At 45.1% G+C, this 21,573-nt stretch overlaps 2 protein-coding genes across 4 annotated transcripts; one reads left to right on the forward strand and one right to left on the reverse strand.

The window, feature by feature from the left end:
• Positions 1 to 5,618: 5,618 nt before the first annotated feature.
• Positions 5,619 to 9,691, reverse strand: HSPE1 (heat shock protein family E (Hsp10) member 1). Of its 2 annotated transcripts, none has more exons than XM_075711640.1 (4): positions 9,624 to 9,691; positions 7,492 to 7,656; positions 6,555 to 6,644; positions 5,619 to 5,980 (listed from the first exon to the last, which is right to left on the reverse strand). In XM_075711640.1, the coding sequence occupies exons 1-4, from the start codon at positions 9,624 to 9,626 to the stop codon at positions 5,930 to 5,932; spliced, it is 309 nt and encodes a 102-aa protein (XP_075567755.1). In that variant the 5' UTR covers positions 9,627 to 9,691; the 3' UTR covers positions 5,619 to 5,929. The 2 variants fall into 2 exon arrangements, with proteins under 2 accessions (XP_075567755.1, XP_009484834.1); XM_009486559.2 differs by lacking the exon at positions 9,624 to 9,691 and adding an exon at positions 7,819 to 8,670.
• Positions 9,692 to 10,207: 516 nt separating this feature from the next.
• HSPD1 (heat shock protein family D (Hsp60) member 1) lies at positions 10,208 to 20,991 on the forward strand. 2 transcript variants are annotated; one of them, XM_075711608.1, is made up of 12 exons: positions 10,208 to 10,265; positions 11,235 to 11,410; positions 14,342 to 14,594; positions 15,153 to 15,235; positions 15,917 to 16,012; positions 16,330 to 16,423; positions 16,844 to 17,012; positions 17,356 to 17,455; positions 18,386 to 18,631; positions 18,997 to 19,171; positions 19,779 to 19,957; positions 20,049 to 20,991. In XM_075711608.1, the coding sequence occupies exons 2-12, from the start codon at positions 11,237 to 11,239 to the stop codon at positions 20,199 to 20,201; spliced, it is 1,722 nt and encodes a 573-aa protein (XP_075567723.1). In that variant the 5' UTR covers positions 10,208 to 10,265; positions 11,235 to 11,236; the 3' UTR covers positions 20,202 to 20,991. The 2 variants fall into 2 exon arrangements, with proteins under 2 accessions (XP_075567723.1, XP_075567724.1); XM_075711609.1 differs by lacking the exon at positions 10,208 to 10,265 and adding an exon at positions 11,093 to 11,120.
• The last annotated feature ends 582 nt before the right edge of the window (positions 20,992 to 21,573 follow it).

A 21,573-nucleotide genomic window follows, 5' to 3' on the forward strand; every position in this document is an offset into this window, starting at 1 on the left:
AGGGCATAGTAGCAATTTCATGTTTCCTGGCTTGGTGGCTGGATTATTTATAATGAAAGTAAAATCTAGGAATCATTAAGGTTGGAAAGGATCTCCTAAGATCATCAGTCCAACCATAAACCCAACACCACCATGCCTGCTAAACCATGTCCCAAAGTGCCACGTCTACCTGTTTTTTGAACCCTTCCAGGGATGGTGCCTCCACCACCTCTCTGGGCAGCCTGTTCCAATGCTTGACTACCCTTTCTGTGAAGAAATTTTTCCTAATATCCAATCTAAACCTCCCCTGGTGCAGCTTGAGCCCATTTCCTCTTGTCCTATCGCTAGCTACTTGGGAGAAGAGGCCAACACCCACCTCACTACAACCTCCTTTCAGGTAGTTGTAGAGAGTGATAAGATCTCCCCTCAGCCTCCTCTTCTCCAGGCTAAACAATCCCAGTTCCCTCAGCTGCTCCTCATAAGGCCTGTGCTCCAGACCCTTCACCAGCCTTGTTGCCCTTCTCTGGACACGCTCCAGCAACTCAATGTCCTTCCTGTACTGAGGGGCCCAAAACTGGACACAGTATTCCAGGTGTGGCCTCACCAGCGCCGAGTACAGGGGGACAATCACCTCCCTGCTCCTGCTGGCCACACTATTCCTGATACAAGCCAGGATGCTGTTGGCCTTCTTGGCCACCTGGGCACACTGCTGGCTCATGTTCAGCTGGCTGTCAACCAATCATCACGACAGGGCTTGTAGCAGTGGGCAGAGTTATTGGGTTTGTGAGACGAAGTCTCCAGCGATTAACGAGATGACTGGTTGTTGAGAAAATGCATTCTTTGGATTACATCCCATTTCATCAGTATCCCTCTGTCAGCATCTGCCTGTGCATGCTCTCCCACAAGGTCAGTCCTCACTTGCTCTATACAAGTCTCTGTACAGTACAACTGAGCCTGTGAAATTTTGCACAATATAAACCATGAGGGTGTGACTTTTAAAAAATATTTCAAGTCCTAGGTTTTATAGTTGCTAATGCAAAAAAATAAAGAATATAAAGCGCCCCGATGACAGTGACTTGGGGCAAAATACTTCACACAAAGTAGGTATGAAGCCTTTCTAGGTCTTCAAAGGCAGAATTGATTTGTGAGTTTGGTGTGCAGAGGTCACAGACTGCTGTGCTAATGGAAAACAGAGTTAGCCTGGTTTGCTAAGCCTTAGCCTTCAGGGTTTGCTAAGTAGGGTGTTGCACATGTTGACTGCATTTGGGAAGAGAACATGAAAAAGGCATGTTAGCTTATAGTTGACTGATAAATAGGTCCCTGTTACAAGCAAGTAGATGTTTTGGAAGACTAGAGTGGCTCACATTATTTCTGTGGGATAAGTGAGAAGAAAATTATTTGGAAGCTGCTCTGTTTCTAGGGAATAAGTGGTAGGAAGGAGTACAGAATAGGTAAGTAAGGGTGAATTGCTTCTGTCTGTGAGCAAGAATGATGAGGCAACAAGCTAGAGATGAGATACCTCCCCTTATACAATCAATAAATAAATGGTTGCGGTTGTGTGTTGTTTCCGGAAAATTGGAGAATGCTGGTACCAGATGCTGCCCTTACTTCCACTGCACTGCAGAGTGAATGATAGATGTGGTTCCCCCTACACACACTCAATCCATTTGCTCTAAATAACATGTGCTTCCCCATGTTAAAACCTCTTCCTTCTATCTGAGGAGAGTTAGAGTATGTGAAACATTTCTGGGTTGAAAACATTGAAAAAACTCTAACCAGGTTTTCCCCTCAGAAAGTGAAGTGCATTTTGAATACTTATTTTGCTTGGGCAATGCCATGCCTTGTTCTGGAGGCCAGGTTAGAGCTGAAAGCTGGACAATGTGCAAGCAATGAGAAATGGGTAAGGGCGTCACCCCCTGCCCGGGTGCATGCACCCAGCTAACCAGCAGTTTATATTGACAGCAATGGCAGCTCTGTTCAGGTTACACTGTAACACAGAGGTGACACTCCTCTAACTTTAGGCACCTGAGTTCAGTTTGCATTAGTTACTTTTTTACTCCTGGTCAGCATTCCTGCCCCAGAGATGTTAGCTATTTGAGGCACGTGGTGAAACTCAGCACTTCCTAGAAGTTTGTGTAGAAACCATGAAAAGGTTAATAACACTGGGGGAAATTAGTGCATTAGAATGAAGGGTACAAATGTCCTATACTGCATTAGATCAGCCGTAATCCAACATTATTTTTTTACAAAATTGGTATTATAATTAGCCAGTCCCAAAATAAAAGCAATTCTAGCTGTTTAAATCCCTTAAAGTTCAGCAGCTTGTTTGGTTTGTGGGTTTATTTTTTTTTCCCCCTATCGTCATTTTCAAGGTTTAACTGATATCTAAAGCACAGACGAGTTGGATATTTGACATTTCCATTTGTCCCTGACTTTTATTTCATGGACATCTTTCTTCTAAAATGCAAATAAATCTGGCCGTGAAGAAATACCTCTCGGAGAGAAATACGTATCTGTTAGTTCAGTTTGCAACTGGCTCGTGGTTTTGCAGAAAAAGGAAAGAAATCTGCAGTGTTTCTTAATGAGGATGTTAAAAGTCTGTAGGTCTCTTGCATTGCCCCTTGATAATATTCCTGGAAGCTGGTCATTATTTTTGTTTTATTGGATTTCAAGTTGCTTTTAAACAAAACCTGATCAACAGTAATTTCACTTCTTGGTTTTCACCTGGTCCTCATTGCCTCATGACCTTCAAGAGTGAAAAATGGAGTATGTGGCCAAAACCTTACCAACTATTCCTGTGCTGTTAGGGACCTAGCCTTCCTTTCTTCTCTACTAGTGGGTGAAAGTTTCATCCTTTTCTTACTATGGCAGGATAATGTAACCAGGACCATAAAGGTTTTCTGAAAACAGTATAGTTGCTGCTAACGGAAGATGTTCTGAAGTGTTAAGAAAGGAAAGTAGCAAAAGTAGGTGGAGTGCACCTTGTTTCCTTGTGATTCAGACAGCCTGAGAAAAGGCTGGGAAGGACTGTTTCCCCCCCAAAAAGCTGGTAGGGCAATATGTAATGTTTTTGCCAAAATTGGAGCTTTGAAATAGCCTAGAAACTGTGGAATAAATAAGTCTAAATTCCTACAGGAACAACACAGCAAAGAAAGAGCATTTGTGATTGATTCTGTCCTCCCCTATAGCACCTGGGGGTTATAGAATTTGGCATGCGGTCATGGAGTAAAAAGCAGTAACAGCAGATGGATCACCTTGGCTATGTAATAGTTACCTTGTCCTTGCTTGCAGTGATAGCCTCACGGTGCAAGAATAAAATGTTCTCTGTTGATCCATCAGACGCTCAAGCGTGTCCTCCATTTGATTAGGCCTAGGAATGCCTTTTTTTTCCCCCCCACATCCATAAATTACTTATTCCCATGAAAGTTTTCATGAAACTGTGACTTTTGGTTTTAATCAGTTATGTAAACACTAGCAGATGCAGCCGTGCTAAATATTTTATTAAATGAGCATGATACCAAGCTGCTGCCAATCTGCCGGGGCTGAAAGCATGGGCCGGAGGTAGGGTCGGGGGGAAGAGAGGCTTGCGTGGCGCGCGCGCGGCGGCACCACGGTGCGGGTGCAGCGTCATCCTGCTGGGGAGCGGGCCGGTGCAGCGGTGCTGCCTTGGCTGAGGGCACAGCGCTTGGGGGCGAAGGTGAGTGGTGCAAGTAGTAAGGGGGTACGTGCTACCTCCAGGTCACCTGCTCTCAGATTGCACCCCCGCAGATTGCAGTTGCTCCTCATAAACAAGAACTGTAAACATTGTGAAATTATTTGCTGTGAGCGGGGACCCTATGTAAAGTGTGTCTTTAAAAGATATTCTTGAAAGAAATGCTGAAATGTTAGGCCTAAGCATTTCTCTTTTGGGAGTTGCTTCCAACTGCATCTTTTTCTCATTGACATGTCTAGTTTTCATAAGGTAAGTAGTTTGTAAATATGTTAAAATACCTTCCCCTCTTTGGTATGCGACTACACCAGAATACCTACCTTATCACGGAAGATAAAGGCATGCTTGCTCTAGCGGAAGATAGTGCTTCTCAGTGAGTTTGTGTTCCATTACACAATAAATTGTCTTTTAAGATACCTGTAGTGGGATAATCTTAAGTTTCAGCTGTAACATGCACAGCTCTAACTACTAAAGTGAAACTGCCATAGGGCAGATTTCAAGAAGTAGGCCTTTTATCCTGAAACGTAAGGTTTTGATTTAGCGTCTTTCCTGTTGGTACATATTTCAGTTCAGTGGGAGCTTAACCACCTGAACGGTGTAACTTCTGCCTGGTTTGCCTACAGCTCCAAAGTAGGTAGGTGGTAACCAGCCAACAAGCAGCACCCCACCCAACTACGGGGAGCAAAAGACATTACAGGCAAGATTGTCAACTGTAGCTTAGTCAACTGTCAACATAGTCAATGGAATAGCTGGGTGATAATTGGCATCTAGGTAAAAAAGTGGCTCCAGCTCACCTCTGTGCTGAAATTTAGCTGTGGGGAGGAAGGACCTGAAACTGCTCTGGCAGCAAACACACTGTGTTTCAGAGTACGTCAAAGCTGAAGTCCCCCCCTGCAGCTACTGAAGTTCTGAAAAATATTTTTCCTTAGTCCTTTCCCGTTATCTCCGGAAGAAAATAAGGCTTAGAGTGTATCCAGCAATGTTGATTTTGAACAGCTTGAATGTAATGAGAAGTACCATTTAACTATTGCTATCAAAGTTTCAGTAGCAACAACAGTCAGCGTAGATTTATCTCATGTAAGACTACATCAAAACACTTCAAGGCAGTGTATATTCTCAGACTGCACTAGGCCAACATACACACACCAACTCTGAAGGCATCATTAGGAACACACTGTATCGCGTGCAGATTTGTGTACTCCTACATAAGTAACCTTGAATCCTTTTCCAAGGCAAGACAGGGTGGTTAAAATATGCAAATTTGTTGCTTCAGCGTTACTGAAGCAAATGTCTTGCTATGTAAGAATGTTGCATTAGTTGCAAGGCTAAAGGAAATACAGTTTGTCAAATCAGCTCTTTACTAAGTTATGGGAAAGCTGGAGATGTGGCCTGAGATAATGTAGTAACCAGTAAAGAAATTTGCTTTAAGATCAGCATCAGCCGCAGTTCTGCCTGATGAACTTCTGAAGGGAAATTATTTGTTTTCAATTGGCAAAATTCAGTGAGAGACATGTAAGAAAAAACATCGTCATCCTTACCTGCTTCATCTATGAACTAGATGATTTTGTTCCAGCACAGGTATGACTAGTACCAAGCTCCTTTTAGCCTGCTGTGGGACAGGCTGTTTGTGGCAGGGTGGTTTGTGTGCATTAGTATTCCACTGTACCAATGCCTTAGCTATTGCCAAGACAGGAGGAGTTAAAAAAGCATGTTGCTATCTTAAGATAAAGTTCAATGTACAAGGGAGCTAGCTGAAAGTCCCCTTCATCACTGCATCTGCGTGACAGCCATTTTAAACTCATCTCCCAAGTTCATACAAGTTCAGGGAAAATAACATATTACTACAATTGAACTGTTGTTTCAGAGAGATTAGTTCATTATACAACTGAGACTCAGTTTCACTGAGCAATAGCAGAAACTGGGACAGAAGCAAAATAGTTCTAGAAGTTTATTGTAAAGACCTTTACAATCTCAGCACAGATATAAGGATATAAAATGATGTTGTTTGGAATAATTAAGGCTGGTTGGTGGTCATCTGAATTTCACTGTTCAATGGAACTCAAGCAAGAGCAACTGATTTTTGACTGTACATATTTTTATTTGTGTTCCATCATTACAGTGAGATCACAAGTTACTTCAGAGACTCAATGCCTGCTCATTATAAAATAAAGGACATTATTTACACGATGAAAAGAAAATTTCAGCATTTTAGTGGAATGGATGACTGATACTGCAACAAGTTTAGTCCACGTATTTCCCAAGAATGTCACCATCTCTAAACAAGTAGTAGTCCTGCAAAGAAAAGAAACGTGAGTTCCCATCATATCAGTTGTTTTGCAAATACTGTCTTGTTCTGAAAAGTCAGGGCTACCACAGTCATGAAGTATATCATCAAAAGTGAGCTAACCAACACTAGCTCTACCTCTTGACTTCTTGAAAAGTTTTTTTTTTTTTGTTCTTAAGATACTCTTTGGGAAAGCTACAAGTTACAATTTTTACAAGTAAGAAGTGCAAGAACTGCTAGAAGACAATTCTGCAAGCTTTCTCTGTCAAAAGCAAGGATACCCCAGGAATTTCAAAGCCTTTTAGGGTTCCCTCTACTATATGCTTGGCATACAGAGCCACTTCGTCCACCCAGCAAAGGTCAGGCCAGAGGTTTCTCTGGTTACTTCCTTTTAAGCAGGGGTGGAAGTAGCAAGTACTACAGGTACCAGAAGCTGGCTGGATTCAGCTGCTGCCACTGAAATACCAACACCTGCATTTCCTGAATGTTGCTAACCCCATGAAGGAACTACAGTATCTATCACTGGCAGTATGACGTTTTGGGACCCAGCTTAATCTGCATTCACAAAGTTGGGAAACCTACCTTATCTTCTAGTACAATCTTAGTACCACCATATTCTGGTAGCAAAACCTTTTCACCAACTTTTACACTCACTGGCTGGATCTCACCATTCTGAAAGAAAAAAGAAATCCTTAGTTTTCCACAATATAGAGATGTAATAGGATTCCTCCGAACTACAATGATCCATCCACATATAAAACATTTGGGAAATCACAGTAACTCTGTATTCTCATTGTACAGTAAAACTAGAGTATACAGGTTTACTAGGAAGAAAAGCACACCAGTCAGTTCTCAAGCATCTGAGTCCTGCAGTATTTAGGCAGTAGAATTGCAATGATTTTCTGAATATAATTAACTTTCATTTAGTTTTGAGTGTAAATACAACTGTGAGCTCTTCACCTGACATACTGAATAGGACTTCACTTAAAGAAAAAAACACCCCAAGAAACATGAGAAATTAAGTGACAGACCATGAAACCCCCTTCTAAAATGAAGGGAGAAAGTCCATTTCCATATTCTATAGCTAAGGCTGATTTGTCCAAGTGCCAATTAAAAGTACCTTCCCATCTTTGTTACTTTGATCAACCTGTCTCTGTTGCTGGCAGATCAGTTGTTTAGAAACACCCAATAAAGTTTAATTATATCTTTGTATTAGAAATAAAGTATTAACACGTTAGTCAAATATTAGCACCATTTCACAATATAAAGCTTTAAAAATCAGATACCGACAAAAAACAACATATGTACAGAGGGACTCATGGTAAAGAAAAAGTCTGAGTCAACATACCCAAGTTGAATTTTAACTTGTTTTCCACTATTGCTACTAACTGAACACTACTTTGGTGGGGGAAAAGCTATCTCTACGCTTACACTACAACCACCCCCTTTTATGAGAATATTCCAGCTACCACCATGCCATTACTAATTCTACCCAAATGTAATGCTTCAAAACATTTACCTTTCCTCTGGCTCCTGATCCAACTGCTACTACTGTCGCTTGTAGCACTTTCCCTTGAGCTTTTTCTGGAATCATGATGCCTCCTTTGGTTACCGTCTCAGCTGCACATCGTTCAACCAGAACACGATCAAAGAGGGGAAGAAATTTCCTAAATGCTTTTCCTGCCTGTGGAAGTAATTGTACATTGCAAGAAGAAGAACATTACAACAAAATTGCATTTTTTTAAAAAAGAGTTTAAAAAAAAAAAGTGATTTCTCTTTTGAGAGAAATTTATAGTTTAAGGCAACTGCTGAGCATTTATTTTTAATAGTAGCAAATGCATGCTACCTTTGATTGCATCAGAAACTGGTCAACACACAAGCAGACGCTAGGCAATCCTGACAGTTCAGCCGCAGGAAGATGTGCTCCAGCCGGGGGAAGAAACCACCATGAGATGGAGCAGCCGCCGCCTCTGGCTGAAAAGCCCCGCAGGCTTTTAATCCCAAGCCCTCAGTTACTATAGTTTGGTGAGCATAATTATTCATTATATGTAATATAGTCGTTCAGTTCACAACCAGATTTAATACTGATTAAAGACCTCTCAGCACAGTTACATTTTTATTCGTGGAGTGTTGTATAGTAAAGAAGAAAAAGTCTAGCCAGGTACCCCACATCAGTCTTTTTCAGGTACTTTCAAACCTTAGCATTTCATGTAATGATATACAGCATCCAAAGTCTGAAGTCTGAAGCACAGTGCCGTTACTTGTACTGACTTCTACAAATAGACTGCGACTTCACAAGAAACTTTAGGTCTAAACCCCTAAAAATAGCAAGGTAGGCATACTTCTACATTGACTGCTTCAATATCTACCTCTGCTTAAGCAGAGTCAGGGTAGGGTTTTTGCTGGGGTGTTTTTTTTTTGTTTGGCTTTGGGTTTTTTTGCAACTACTTACTACTACCTGGCTGCATTTCAGAAACAGCAGTCTAACTCCCATGTACTAGATAAAAGCAAGCACCGAATCCCAACAAGCAGGGATCAGGAAGAAGGAACTGGCTGTGATTTAGAAGGAAAGATATGGCCACTTGCCAAGGCGCATGGAGATAGCGCTCCACTAGACGGGTGCCCAGAGCCCACACTCATAGAAACAACTAGAAACAAGGGCCTGGCATCCACGTGCCCTTTACTAGCACTCACCAATATACAAGAGGCACACTTTAAAATTGGGAGTAGACAAAACTACAGGCAGAACGTGAACAAAAGACGGTATATGAATGATGTGTGTGCCCCCAACTATTGTTACTACCACAGCGATGAAAAACAAGGCAAAAGGCCGCCAACTGGGATCATTTTCGTTCTGTGAAGATAACGTCTGATCCTCTAGAGATGTTCTGCACTTAACAGAAATCAGCAGCCGGACTTACGACCGTGAGCATTTGACGCCAAGTTTTAAGAAACACGAGTTCCTCGCGTTCGCAGGATCGTAAGAATAAAGCGTCACTGCAAGAACAAGGGCAGCTCTGCCCTCACCCAGTCCTCCGCCGAATTAAGATCGCTACAAAAAAAGTTTGCAAAATACGGAAAAGGAGCCAGCACGCACGCAGCGCGAGAGGCTTCGGGTTTACCCGCAGCCCCGCCCCGCGCGCCTCCGCTAACGGCGCGCTGCCGTGACGGCGGCCCGGGAAGGCTCGCGGGGCTGCTCCGCCCGGGAAGCCACGGGCAGCCCCTCCGCACCCCGCCGCTGGAACCGTTTCCACCCCAAGGACTGCACGACCTAGCGGCGCCCCCAGACCGCTGCGGGCAGCCCGGCAGGGAGCGGCTCGCTGCTAGCGCCCGGCGGGGCTGGCGGGGGCCCCGCCGAGCCGAGCCGCTGCGCCCGCAGGCGAGGGCCCGTCGCCTCCCTCCTCCTCTCCCTCCCTCCCGCGGCTCAGCCCGGCCCCACCGGCACGACAGGGACCGCCGCTGCCGGCCTCCGGCAGGCCGAGGGCACACCCATCCGCAGCGGCGTGGCCGCGGGCTGCCCAGGGGCCCCCGGCAGCGGGCCTGCCAACAGGCCCTGCGGGGACCTCCCGCCTGCCGCCGCTACGGCATACCCCGGCAGCAAGGGGAGGGGCGCGGGCGGCGTGCGCCGGGGCGCGGGCGGCGGGCACTCACCATGACGGCTGCTGCGCTCCCCGCCACCGAGTGACCGGGCCGCCGCAGGCACACGTGAGGAAGGTCACTGCCTGCGCATGCGCGCCCGGCGCCCCGCCCCGGGGCGGAGGCCGGCCCCCCCCCGCCCCGTCCCCGGTCGGCTTTAGTTTTGCCGCTTATTTTTCGCCCCCGGCGCTGCGTCCTGTTTCCGGGGACGGCCGGCACCCCAGGGGCGCCGCGCACCGCGCTGCCCAGCGCCCGCCGGCTCCCGGGGTCGGACAGCCGCCCGGAAGTGAGGTCAGCTCAACTTTGACCTTCGGCGAGCATGAGCGTTCCAGAAGGTTCTGGAATTGGCGGGCCCCGGAACCTGAGTGGTTCATGCTGGAGCTTGTCGCGCATGCGCGCAGCGCGGCCGGCGCCCCAGCCCCGCAGCGGGGCCGTCGGCGGGCGCGGCTGCCCCCCTGCCGCCAGGGGCGGGGCCGCGGCGGCTATGCTGGTTCCCGGGCCGGGCGGTGCGGAGCCCCACATGGGCCGGTGCCTGGCTGGGGGCGGGGCAGAGGCGGTGAGTGCTGAGCGCCTTCCCGCTCCTGCGCGCAGACCTGCCCGCTCAGCTCGGAGTCCGGACGGCGGAGGTGCCTGCTGCTCCCCCTGCGCTGCCCGCAGGTGAGCGCGGGAGCACGGTGGCCCGGCTCGGCCCGGCCCGGCCCGGCCCGGCTCGGCTCGGCTCGGCTCGGCTCTGCCCTGCCCTGCCCTGCCCTGCCCTGCCCTGCCCTGCCCTGCCCGGCTCTGCCCTGCCCGGGGAGGGGGCGCGGGCGCGGGCGGGCTGAGGGTGCTGCACCCCCGCCCGTCCCACCTTGCGGCGGCGGTTACCGCTGGGGGGAGGGGTGCCCGCGCGGTTAACGGCCAGGCCTGTTCGGAGCGCGCGGCGCTAACGGCCGCCCGCGCGCAGCGGGGGCAGAGGGGCGGCGGTGAGGCCGCCCGGCAGGCGTGGCGGTGGCGGCGGGGGGGGGGGGGAGGGGGGGGTGCGCGATGCCGGCGCGGCGGGGCCCGGGGGTGCAGCGCGGCCGGGCTGGCGGCAGGGGGCGAGCGGCGCTTGACCTTGCTGCGCGCGTCCTCGTGGAAGGGGACACGCGGTCGGAGGCTCCGGCCCGCCCGCCATGGGGCCTGGCGGGGCCCCGCGACCCCTCTGCGCCGCGGCCCTCCGCCTGCCCTCGGCCGGCCGCCCCTGCCAGACGGGGCCGGGCGCGGGAGCTTTGCCCGGGCGCCCGTGGGAGCGGCACCGGCGCTGCCGCCGCTGGAGCTGCCGGCGTGCGCGGCCCCCCGGGGGAGCCGGCCGGCAACGGGGGCTGCTGGCGTGCCGCCGTGCTCTCGCTGTCCCCGGCCTGCTGCCGGGGGGGCCCGGCGGGAGGAGCTCGGAGCTGCTGCAGCCCTGAGGCTGCCTTGAGCGGCTGGGCTCACCGGCCCTGTGTCCTGCGGCTGCTCGCCTGTTTCCGTTTCAGCCAGTCGACAAACTAAAAAGTTCGTGGTTACTTGGTTTAATTCCCGAATCTTTTTCCTTCTCTTTGATTCTAGAAGTAGGTGTGCAAAAACGTAACGCTTATATTTTCCTCTGGATTTGTTTTAATTTTTTAGACATGCTCCGTTTATCTACAGTACTCCGTCAGATAAGGCCAGTGTCCAGAGCACTTGCCCCCCATCTAACACGAGCATACGCAAAAGATGTTAAGTTTGGAGCAGATGCTAGAGCTCTTATGCTTCAAGGAGTAGATCTTCTAGCAGATGCTGTAGCTGTCACCATGGGGCCAAAGGTAATGGAAGATTTTGCGTTTATTTTATGTTAATGCTTTGACCTTGTTGAAAACACCGTACTAGAAAACAGTTGTTAGTTTTATCTCGGTAAAGGTGCATGATTACTACCTGCAGATTTGTAACACAAAGATGTAGGCCTATGGTCAGACTGCTGCAAGCAGCCATTTTCTCATTTTTGTTACATGAACTGTGACAATAGTGTGTGTGCTTTTCATAGTAACAAAGTAAAATGGATTGGATCTCCGTGAAAAGTGTAGTAGATTTTTTTTTTTTAAAACAGATTGAAGGTTAAGGTGATATGCATAATAGGTTACCATGGATCAGTTGATAGTCTGTAACAATGCAGTAGATAATTTAGTTATCTAGATCATAAGGTGGATTCATTAGCATGTGGGGTTTTTTTTAAAAAAACAAATTACAGTTTTGTATCACCTTAGTATTTAGTATTAACAAGGCAAAGGAGGCATTGAAAGTGTAATGTTGAGTTTTCAGTTGACTGGTAAATGTTATCAGCTTAAGTGAAATTCTGTGGCAGTGGCGTTCATTTATGCTACTTATAGGACAGAATGTGCTGTATGGTTCCCTGTAAGTAAGTGAGGTCTTTTGGAAAACTAGGTACTGTATTCTGCATAGTCATGCAGCGTGCAGTAAGGTTTGAAATGAGATTCCAGTTTAGGGAAGAGGCACTGATGTTCTTTGGGCTCATAGGAATGTCCGTTCCATATGATAACAACATAGGCATGGTAGTTCTTCTCAAGGCTGCTTGGCCTTTCTAAAATTAATTCATTTATTTGCTTGCATACTTTTGGTGTTTATTAGCTTTATTCAAAGGCAAAAATGCTATAAGCTGAGCAGTTGAAGGTTAAGGAACAGCAATGTCAGCAAGCTGTGGCTGTTTTACATAAAGGAACAAAGTTTAAGTGTAGTCAGTTAATTTAACTCTTGGTTTTTTGGATCAGCCCACTTTGTGAATGCCTAAGCACAGTTCTAATGCACTGGTTAAAGGGCAGGTCCTGATGCAACTTAGCGTAACCGTTTGGGTGTTTTTGTTCCAGTGTTCTTGCTTTATCTGCTGCTCTCTGTGTATTTTGTAGAGATTTAGGGATTGTACTGTAATGCCTGATTTGGCTTTCAGCATTTTCAAGAAATATCATTCTGGTGAGGAAACTTTCTTTTGGCACTGTTCTATATTGAAAGAAACGTGGTTTGCAGCCTCACGCAATCTTTTGATATTGCTGCCAACATGTTGATTACTTTGTCAGAACTAGTTTATGTGAGTGCTTGGGTTCTTGATATGCAGGACCATTCAAAATGCATGTGTACTTACTGGTGGCATTCCTTTTTTCAGAAACACAGATGAAAACTCTTTGTTGAGTATAAATACTTTTATGTGATTAGATATAAATAGGTTTTGTTGTGCCATTCTCCTCATAGCTACCAAACAAACATTTGGAATAAGACCACGTCAAAATAGAGAATAAAATTAAGCAGAACAAGGAGAGACTACATGAAGCAGTTACCAGTAGCAGGATCTTCCAGAGAGTTTTCTTACTCTTGAACCACTTTCAGAATTAGTAGAACTGCAGGTGAAATGAAATGGCAGTAAGAAGTCAAACTGTACATTATTTTGGCATAATTGTTCTATAGCACAGAGATAGAATTATGTAAACTCTTTCACAAGTTCAAGATTAGTAACTGAACCTTAATGTTTCTTTTGCAGCCCCTAGGGGCAGTTGTACTTCAGAGGTAGTGTAGCCTTGTGCGTGGCAGGAATCCCAAGCTAGTTAAATGGTTGAGGCAGATGCGCGTGGGCTCTGTGCAAGCAAGGAACACAGTGCGCCATAGCGGTCACGTGCTGTATGGAGTCCTTAGCTGGCTTCTTGGCACGTGATCCAAACTCTGGTTGGAGCTGAAGCTGCGCTGGTGTGTGATCAGCTATGGCAGTGTCTCGGCAGGAGCCAGCGTGGTCAGCCCCGAGCTGCGCCTGGGGCCGGGTGAGGGGACCTGTGCAGGGTCAGCAGGAGCCACAGTGGTGAGGTGGGGCTGTTGCTCTTCCCTTCCCCTCTTCCAACAGCTCCAGCTGTCAGGACAGCTGAAGAGTTTGGAGGCAGCAGCGGACCAGAACTGGCTCCTTGCATTTCTGCTGCCTCCGGCTCAAACTGGAACATGATTGATTGGGGCAGCTATTAAAGCTGTTGAGTTCATCTGGGAACAGGCAGTCCTCTTGTGCAGGTGCATCTGCCCTGTGTTTCCTGTATGGTCCATAGTTGCCTGTGTTAACTGTGTCTGTATATGTTGCATAGGATAGTCCAGCTTTTTAGTTGAATGTAAGCGCGGGCTAAGAGAAGAAAGGCTTGTTAACTTGCAACATTTGAGAAATTATTGCAACACATTTATACAGATTTGTTAAGTATTCTCAGTTCTCTTTGCTAATCACTAATAAGGTTTGCAATCTCTGCGCTTCCCACCCCCCTTCAATGTGCAACAAACTGAGCTTTGTAGTACTGATTTTCAACCACATAGACTTTTTATTGTGATTTGATGGAAATTTTGCAAATTTAGGTCATTATCTTGTTGTATTTTAATTTTAGGGGGAAAATATCAGTGTTAGAGGGAATCTCGTCAATTCTTTTCTTCCGTAAAGCTAGTCTTAATTTAGTTGCAGACTCCTGAGTCTGTGGTATTAAGCATTATGGCTGGGGAATGAAGCCTCATTCTGTGAAAGTATAAAACTTTTGAGTCATTTTTCCAGTTTTGCAGAACCTTGGTAACGTGTGTGCTTGAAAAGTCCCAGCTGCAAGCTCTGTGCAAGGTGCTGTTTCTGTTCAGCGGTGGCTGTTCAAGAGGATCTTTGTCCTCAGTTGAACTCTTAGAGAAACATGCTGTGAATTATGTGGCTTTGATTTAATATTTGTTCTTTGTCACCCTAGGGAAGAACAGTTATTATTGAACAAAGCTGGGGAAGTCCCAAAGTGACAAAAGACGGTGTGACAGTAGCAAAGGCAATTGACTTGAAAGACAAATACAAAAATATTGGAGCCAGATTAGTTCAAGATGTTGCCAACAATACAAATGAAGAAGCAGGAGATGGTACAACTACTGCCACGGTACTTGCACGTGCTATTGCCAAGGAAGGTTTTGAGAAGATCAGCAAAGGAGCTAATCCAGTAGAAATCAGGAGGGGTAAATTTTTTTCCCTTTTTTTTAATGTTTAATCATTGTCTTTTTACTTTTTATACCCCAAACTTGACTGGCTTCCTGAATAAGTTGCCTTCTTTTTGAAGAGCCACATAAAGCCTTATATGAAAAGCAATGTGTAGAGAGCCCACTTGTTTCTGTTAAGTTACTTACTCTGAGCAATTCTGCATTTTTCTAATTCTTTTACTATTTTATATGCCATTAACTTGTTTAATTTGTGTAAACTCCATTTAAAGCCATTTCTGCATTTAATTAGTTTCTGATAAATATATAAATTCACTGGTGCCATGTAAATAAATTTGCCATAAATTTTGATCATGATGAAAAGTATGTCACACCAATTAAAAAAAATTATCACTAGGTATACAAATGACAATATGGAACCAGAACTGCCTGCCACTTGGTTTTGAACGTGCAAACTTGATGCATTTTTACAGTGTGGACTTTGGTTTGAAACTTAACCTGTTTGCGGGTGTCTTTTTTTCTTTTTCCTGTGCTGTATACCTTGTTTTGTTCACTCACAAGTATTCTGTTCATCTTTAGGGGTGATGCTTGCAGTTGATGCTGTCATAGCTGAACTGAAGAAGTTGTCTAAACCTGTTACAACTCCAGAAGAAATTGCGCAGGTAAAAAAAAAAATTATGTAGCTGTTCTTCAGAAAAAGTTTTAAGAAGTCAGGTTTAATGGAGCTAGGTTGGGGGTATATGACATCTGAGTATTTTTCTTTATATATCAAGATTCAGAGTGTGTTTCATGGAATGATCTTCATGGTAACGCTTTGCTTTTCTGGAGTTACTTAAAATTCCTGGCATTCTGCCTTCAACTACACTGCTAGAAGTTAGTTCAGAAATAGGTAGCTTTTCTCATCTTCAAGTCTGATTCTAAAACGCGGTCTTAAAATGTAAATTTGTGTACTTGGGAAGAATTAACGAGAGCAAAGATGTGTTTGTGGATGGGAGACTTCTGGGAGTGTTGCGGACCTGCTGTGGGAGGTTCAGGTTGAGGTGGGTGCCCAGCTGGGTCTCGGGCAGCGGCTGTGTTGGCCTTCATGGCGTATTTCTCCCCGTGGCCGCAGACTTGGGTGGCCTGCGTGAGCCCAGCGCGTGGGAGCTGGCCCTGTGCTTCAGCTACCCGAGAGCCGTTAGCCCTTTAACGGAGTTCTTGGCTCCTGGTGTGGGTGTGCTGCAGTCAGCTGCCCTGTCTTGTCAGGAATTGTGAGAATTGAAAGCGGTTGTTCTGATTTTCTTTATAGCGAGGAAGCAAATAACTTGTGTTGTACAATGAGATTAAATGGCTTACCGTTTCAGGTTGCCACGATATCAGCAAACGGAGATCAGGAAATTGGCAATATAATCTCTGATGCAATGAAAAAAGTTGGACGGAAGGGTGTGATCACTGTCAAGGTAAGAACTGGCCGACATATGGACTAAGTGCAAAGTGGCTGTCTTCTCCAGTTAGGGTTGGTTTTTGTGGCACGTGATGTAGCTGTTGCTGCTCACATACAGTATCCCACCATGATTGCCTCCTTCCCCAGCTCCTTTAGATTGGGGTTTGATTGCTGTTCCCTCTTATAATACTTCTATTTTGAAGCAGGAAGCACGTAAAACTGACGTGTGATGCAGAATCTTTCATTCTGTTGTGCATAGTGTGTTAAAAATATACTTGTGCTTTTGGTAATAAATCAGGGATCTTTAATGCAGACTTTGTTGCATCTAAACAGGATGGAAAAACTCTAAATGATGAATTGGAAATCATTGAGGGTATGAAATTTGACAGAGGCTACATCTCTCCATATTTCATTAATACAACCAAAGGTGAGTTAACAGTAACACATGTCAGATACCTCACAGTGGCTCTTGTAAGTTAGAAATAATGGTACCTGTTACAAAGACTTCGCAATCTGTTACACTACATACCACGGCAACAGGACAGTGGGATCCTTCCCCATCAGAAACTTTTAACTCTTGGTAAAAACTTGTAGTCTGTGGGGTGGGTTTTTTGGTTTTTCTTCTTTGCTAAGTATGGACAGTGTATGTTAACATTAAGCTGACCCTACAACACTCCAGAACAATGTAGAATTGAAAGTAGAGTCTTGGAGAAAAACAATTTGTGTGTCTCTTCTTTAAGGCTGTTGAAAAGTGTCACAGTTGCTCCAAAGTAGTCCTTAAGTTTAAGAGAACGCTTGGTATGTTTTTGTAATCAGATTGTTTGGGTAATGTATGTTGTTTCTGCAGGGCAGAAATGTGAATTCCAGGATGCTTATGTTTTAATCAGCGAGAAGAAAATTTCTAGTGTACAGTCCATAGTTCCAGCTCTTGAAATTGCCAACGCTCACCGCAAACCCTTGGTCATTATTGCTGAAGATGTTGATGGAGAAGCCCTCAGCACTCTAGTCTTGAACAGGTGAGGCTTAAAATCCATACTTTGAGACGAATGCTGCTTTTTTTTTTTATCCTTCTAAAGAAATACATACAAAAGTGTGTATTTGAATTTGCTATGGTGTGGTGCTGTTGTCTGTTCTCTTTATCAGTACCAAAGAAACAGCAGCTTTTGTACATAGCCATACTTTGCATCAGGTTGGACAGGATTTCAGCTGTTTCCTAACTACCTTTTTGAGCCAAAGCAGCTCAGTTTGTGAAGGTCTCTTTGCTTGATTGTTGAAGTTGTACTGAAATAATTGTTTTTAGTAATTAGACTTGTTCTCTGAACACATGTGGAATGTTGCTCTCTGAATTCTTCTCTTCAGACTGAAGGTTGGTCTTCAGGTTGTTGCTGTAAAAGCACCAGGTTTTGGTGACAACAGGAAAAATCAGCTTAAGGATATGGCAATTGCTACTGGTGGTGCTGTGAGTAATGATGTTTTAATTGCCGTTTTGCTCTAAGAAATGCTAATGGTATTTAAGGAGGGAAAGAACGTATATTTTTAGGTCATATTTGCTGTGTTGCAGGCTGTGTTCTGTTCTTTCAAAAATGTAATAGTAACTAATGTTTGAATCTTCATATTTTTTTCAAAAATGCGGATATTGGTCATTGCTGTGTAATACAGCCCTGAGCAACCATGAGTAGTATGTCCTTTTACCTGACTGAAGTTACACACAGTTTCCTTGCAGCGTTCAGGTTTTTAAGGGGAATGAGGAATATCAAGGAAACTTCTTAGAAATAACAAAGCTTTCTTGCTGGCTTACAAAACTGTCTCATAATTGCACAGACTCAAGTATGGCAAATATAATTCTTTTAAATCTTTGGAATAGACTGGGTAATTTTCTTTTGTACTCAACTTCTCAAATAGTTGATGTGCTGATTAGTGTCCCTTTTATACTGCCTTTTTTTTTTTAAACACACTTCAAAACATAGCATGATGCTGGGATCCAAAGGTGGTTCTTGAAATAAAACTTGGGGTTTAAGCTAACTGGAGCATAAAGTAACAAAACCAGCAAACTCTATTCTGAAGTCAGTTTAGTGCCAATATTCATAACTTCTCAAAATCCAAGGAGGCCTCTGTAACGCAATTCTACTTCCCAGGCGCTTTGAATCAGTGAGTTCCGTTAGTCAGTCAGGAATGAGAAGCTGGCAGCTCCCTGTTCCATGAGGGCCAGTTTGTGAGGTATGTGCCTGCCTGGGCTCTGGTAGGAGAAGGGAAGAGTTTCCTTCAACTTGGCTGCAGTAGTGTGATTGTTTTGCGCTGTTAGCCTACTGTATGTGTTCTTGAGCCTATAAGCAAAAAATTAATGTATGGAGAAGCTGTGAATTCCAACTTTTCGTCTAATTTGTTTCAGGTGTTTGGAGAAGAGGGTCTAAGCCTAAATGTGGAAGATATTCAGCCCCATGACTTTGGTAAAGTTGGAGAGGTCATTGTAACAAAAGATGACACCATGCTTCTGAAGGGGAAGGGTGAAAAGGCTCAAATTGAAAAACGTATTCAAGAAATTATTGAACAGCTAGAAGTTACCACAAGTGACTATGAAAAAGAGAAACTGAATGAGCGATTGGCCAAACTCTCTGATGGAGTAGCAGTATTGAAGGTGAGAAGTTCCGTTGCTTAGAAAAGGGGTGGTATCGGTCCTGTATTGCCAACCTAAATAACTACTGGGTGATTGTCTCATAATCTTGGTGGTTGATTTGGATAAGGAATTTGTCTATTACAGGGCTACACCTTGGTATTAAGAACTTGATGAAATAATCAACTAAAACTGTGTGCTTAGGCTTCTTGAGTGCTGAGGTACAAAAGAGCGCTGCCAGTATGGGAGAGCATGGGTTTGCTTTCTGGCGCTTTTCAGTTAATGGCTTGAGTTGGCTGTTTAATTTTGCGGCAGCGGTTTCACAGCCAGCAGTGCTCTCCCACCCGGGCTCCTTGTGTGGACCTTGACACATGGGTTGCTTGTCGTAGGTTGGTGGCACAAGTGACGTCGAAGTGAACGAGAAAAAAGACCGAGTTACTGATGCCCTGAACGCGACCCGTGCTGCCGTTGAGGAGGGCATCGTTCCAGGCGGTGGCTGCGCATTGCTTCGCTGCATTCCGGCATTAGATGCTTTAGCTCCAGCCAACGAAGATCAGAAAATTGGTAAGTACATTACTTGAACGTGTGTGCGGAAGTGTTAAGAATGAACTTTCTTCTGTCCTGAGATGAAATGCGGATTGCGTTCAGCAAGGTTTTTAGTTCCTTGATCTTTAGAACCTCGTAGCCCCTTGGTATGGCAGTCTCTGCTTTACAGTGGGAAGGAGCTTTCACTGTGTCCCTAACTTGGATGTGAAAGAACTGATAACAATAAAGCAGCTGTACCCCCTGCAAAGGATTGCAAACCGTTAAAGGGGAGCCAAGGTGACTGTTACAGCCGTCGCACACAGACAGACGTAAAATCTACGAATGCTTAAGAGATTGTGTTGCAAATCAAGTGGCAAAAGGCTTTGTGCTGTGTTACAGTGATAGTGCTCCTTACTGCCTTTTGCAGAAGTAAAACTAAAATGCATGTGAATATCCTGCAGTGATCTCATTTGTTGACAAATGTCGGGTAGCAGAGAACTTTTTTCCCTGGAACTGATAAAAATAGCTTACGTTGTTGCTCAGAGGGTTCTCTCTTTGTGTATTGATCTCCAGCACACGAAGGCATGCCTTGGCAATAGGAGCGGTGTGTGTGGTAACATAATTCTAAACATGCTTTTTCTTACAGGCATTGAAATAATAAAGAGAACGCTGAAAATCCCAGCAATGACTATTGCAAAGAATGCAGGCGTTGAAGGATCACTAATAGTTGAAAAAATCCTGCAGAGTCCATCGGAAGTTGGCTACGATGCAATGCTTGGGGACTTTGTAAATATGGTAGAAAAAGGAATCATAGACCCAACAAAGGTACCCTAAAATAGTCGTAATTCTCAGCTTTCCTTCCTCCCAGCTCACGGGATAGTCAGCAGGTATTAAGTTCTTTCTTTCCTATTTTTAGGTTGTGAGAACTGCTCTGATGGACGCTGCAGGTGTTGCGTCTCTCTTATCAACGGCAGAAGCAGTGGTGACTGAAATTCCTAAAGAAGAAAAGGAGCCGGCAATGGGAGGAATGGGTGGGATGGGTGGAGGAATGGGAGGTGGCATGTTCTAATTCCTGGGATAGGGATGCATCCTGAGCTGTGCTGTGGGAGACTGACAGTTCTGACTTTAAAAACTTCAGATGTCGGTGTAAGAGGGTGGATAGTGACTGAAGTGAGGCTGGCGTTTAAAAGAATCACTGTAACCATCAGTTACTGGATTTCATTTAACCCACGTGTAATTGTTTACAGTCATTGTCCATGCCTACAGATAATTTATTTTGTATTTTTTGAATAAAGACATTTGTACATTCCTGACAACTGGGTGCAAGATCCATCCACCAAGGTCCTGATTTAAACTTAATTAAAAGGCACTTGATATTCTGTTTCAGAATTTATTGGTGCTTGCCAGTACTAGGAAGAACTTGGAAGCCACTGTGCGTGAGAGACTAGATGATTGTGTACAAAGTAGGCAAATATACAGTTATGTGACCTTTATGTAATAAAACAAACTGCTCAAAAGTTACGAAACGTATCACCTTATTCATCTGCGCACAAAGCCATAGTCATGGGCGAACCTTGACAGCCTGCTGCTTCTGAGCTTTACTAGAAATCTGACACTTGTGCTTGGAAACAACAGGCCTGTTCCCTCCAGGAAACATTCCTTTGTCTGGAACATTCCTCAGAAATACAAGTGACTTTAATTTTGGTAGGAAATATCGAAGCTGAACTGCCCTTACAGTTCTCTGAAATATTAAATGATGCTATGAAAATAAGGCACGTGCATTGACTTTATTTTGCCCGGTCTACGCTGCTTCTTTCACTGGAAGAGGCGCAGGGCATCCTTCACAGTGCTGCGGGAGGGGAGGTTGCCCTGAGGCAGGTGAGTCTCCTTTGCAAAGAAAGGGCTGTGGGGTTTTTAATGCTTGTCTTGCTCAGGTGCAGTATGCAGTTACCTCCTTGCCTTGAGGCTTCCACCCTTGTCTTCCAGGATTTAGTTTGAATTATTTTGCACTAGATGCTGCTTTTACCCTTAAAAATGACAGCTTGCTTTGCCACCTACTGTGTTCTTTGACCTGATGCAGCTAACAAGCTCGGTGCGTAGTCTTTTCTGCTTTTCAAACTTCAAAACAAGGGTGTGTACGCTTATCTCTGATTGTCTCAACAAACAAGATTGCTTTACAACTTCTCAGTGCTTTAAAAAAGACCTCTTAATCCAGCTGTTGCTTTCCCCAGCTTCCTACCTTTAAGAAGACCTCTCCTTCACAGATAGGATGTGTGCAATTTCTGTTGCTTTTTCTGGAGAAGTATCTGAATGGCTTGAAACTGCTTCAGGGCTGTCTTTGACCTGAAACATACCTCCCTAGGTCATTGAATACAGTGTTCTGTAGTAACTGTGTGGGTTACGGACACTGGAGAAAGGACCAGCGTCAACACCTGGCCCGA

This window comes from Pelecanus crispus, chromosome 5 (assembly GCF_030463565.1).
Source record: "Pelecanus crispus isolate bPelCri1 chromosome 5, bPelCri1.pri, whole genome shotgun sequence".
NCBI classification, from domain to species: Eukaryota; Metazoa; Chordata; class Aves; order Pelecaniformes; family Pelecanidae; genus Pelecanus; species Pelecanus crispus.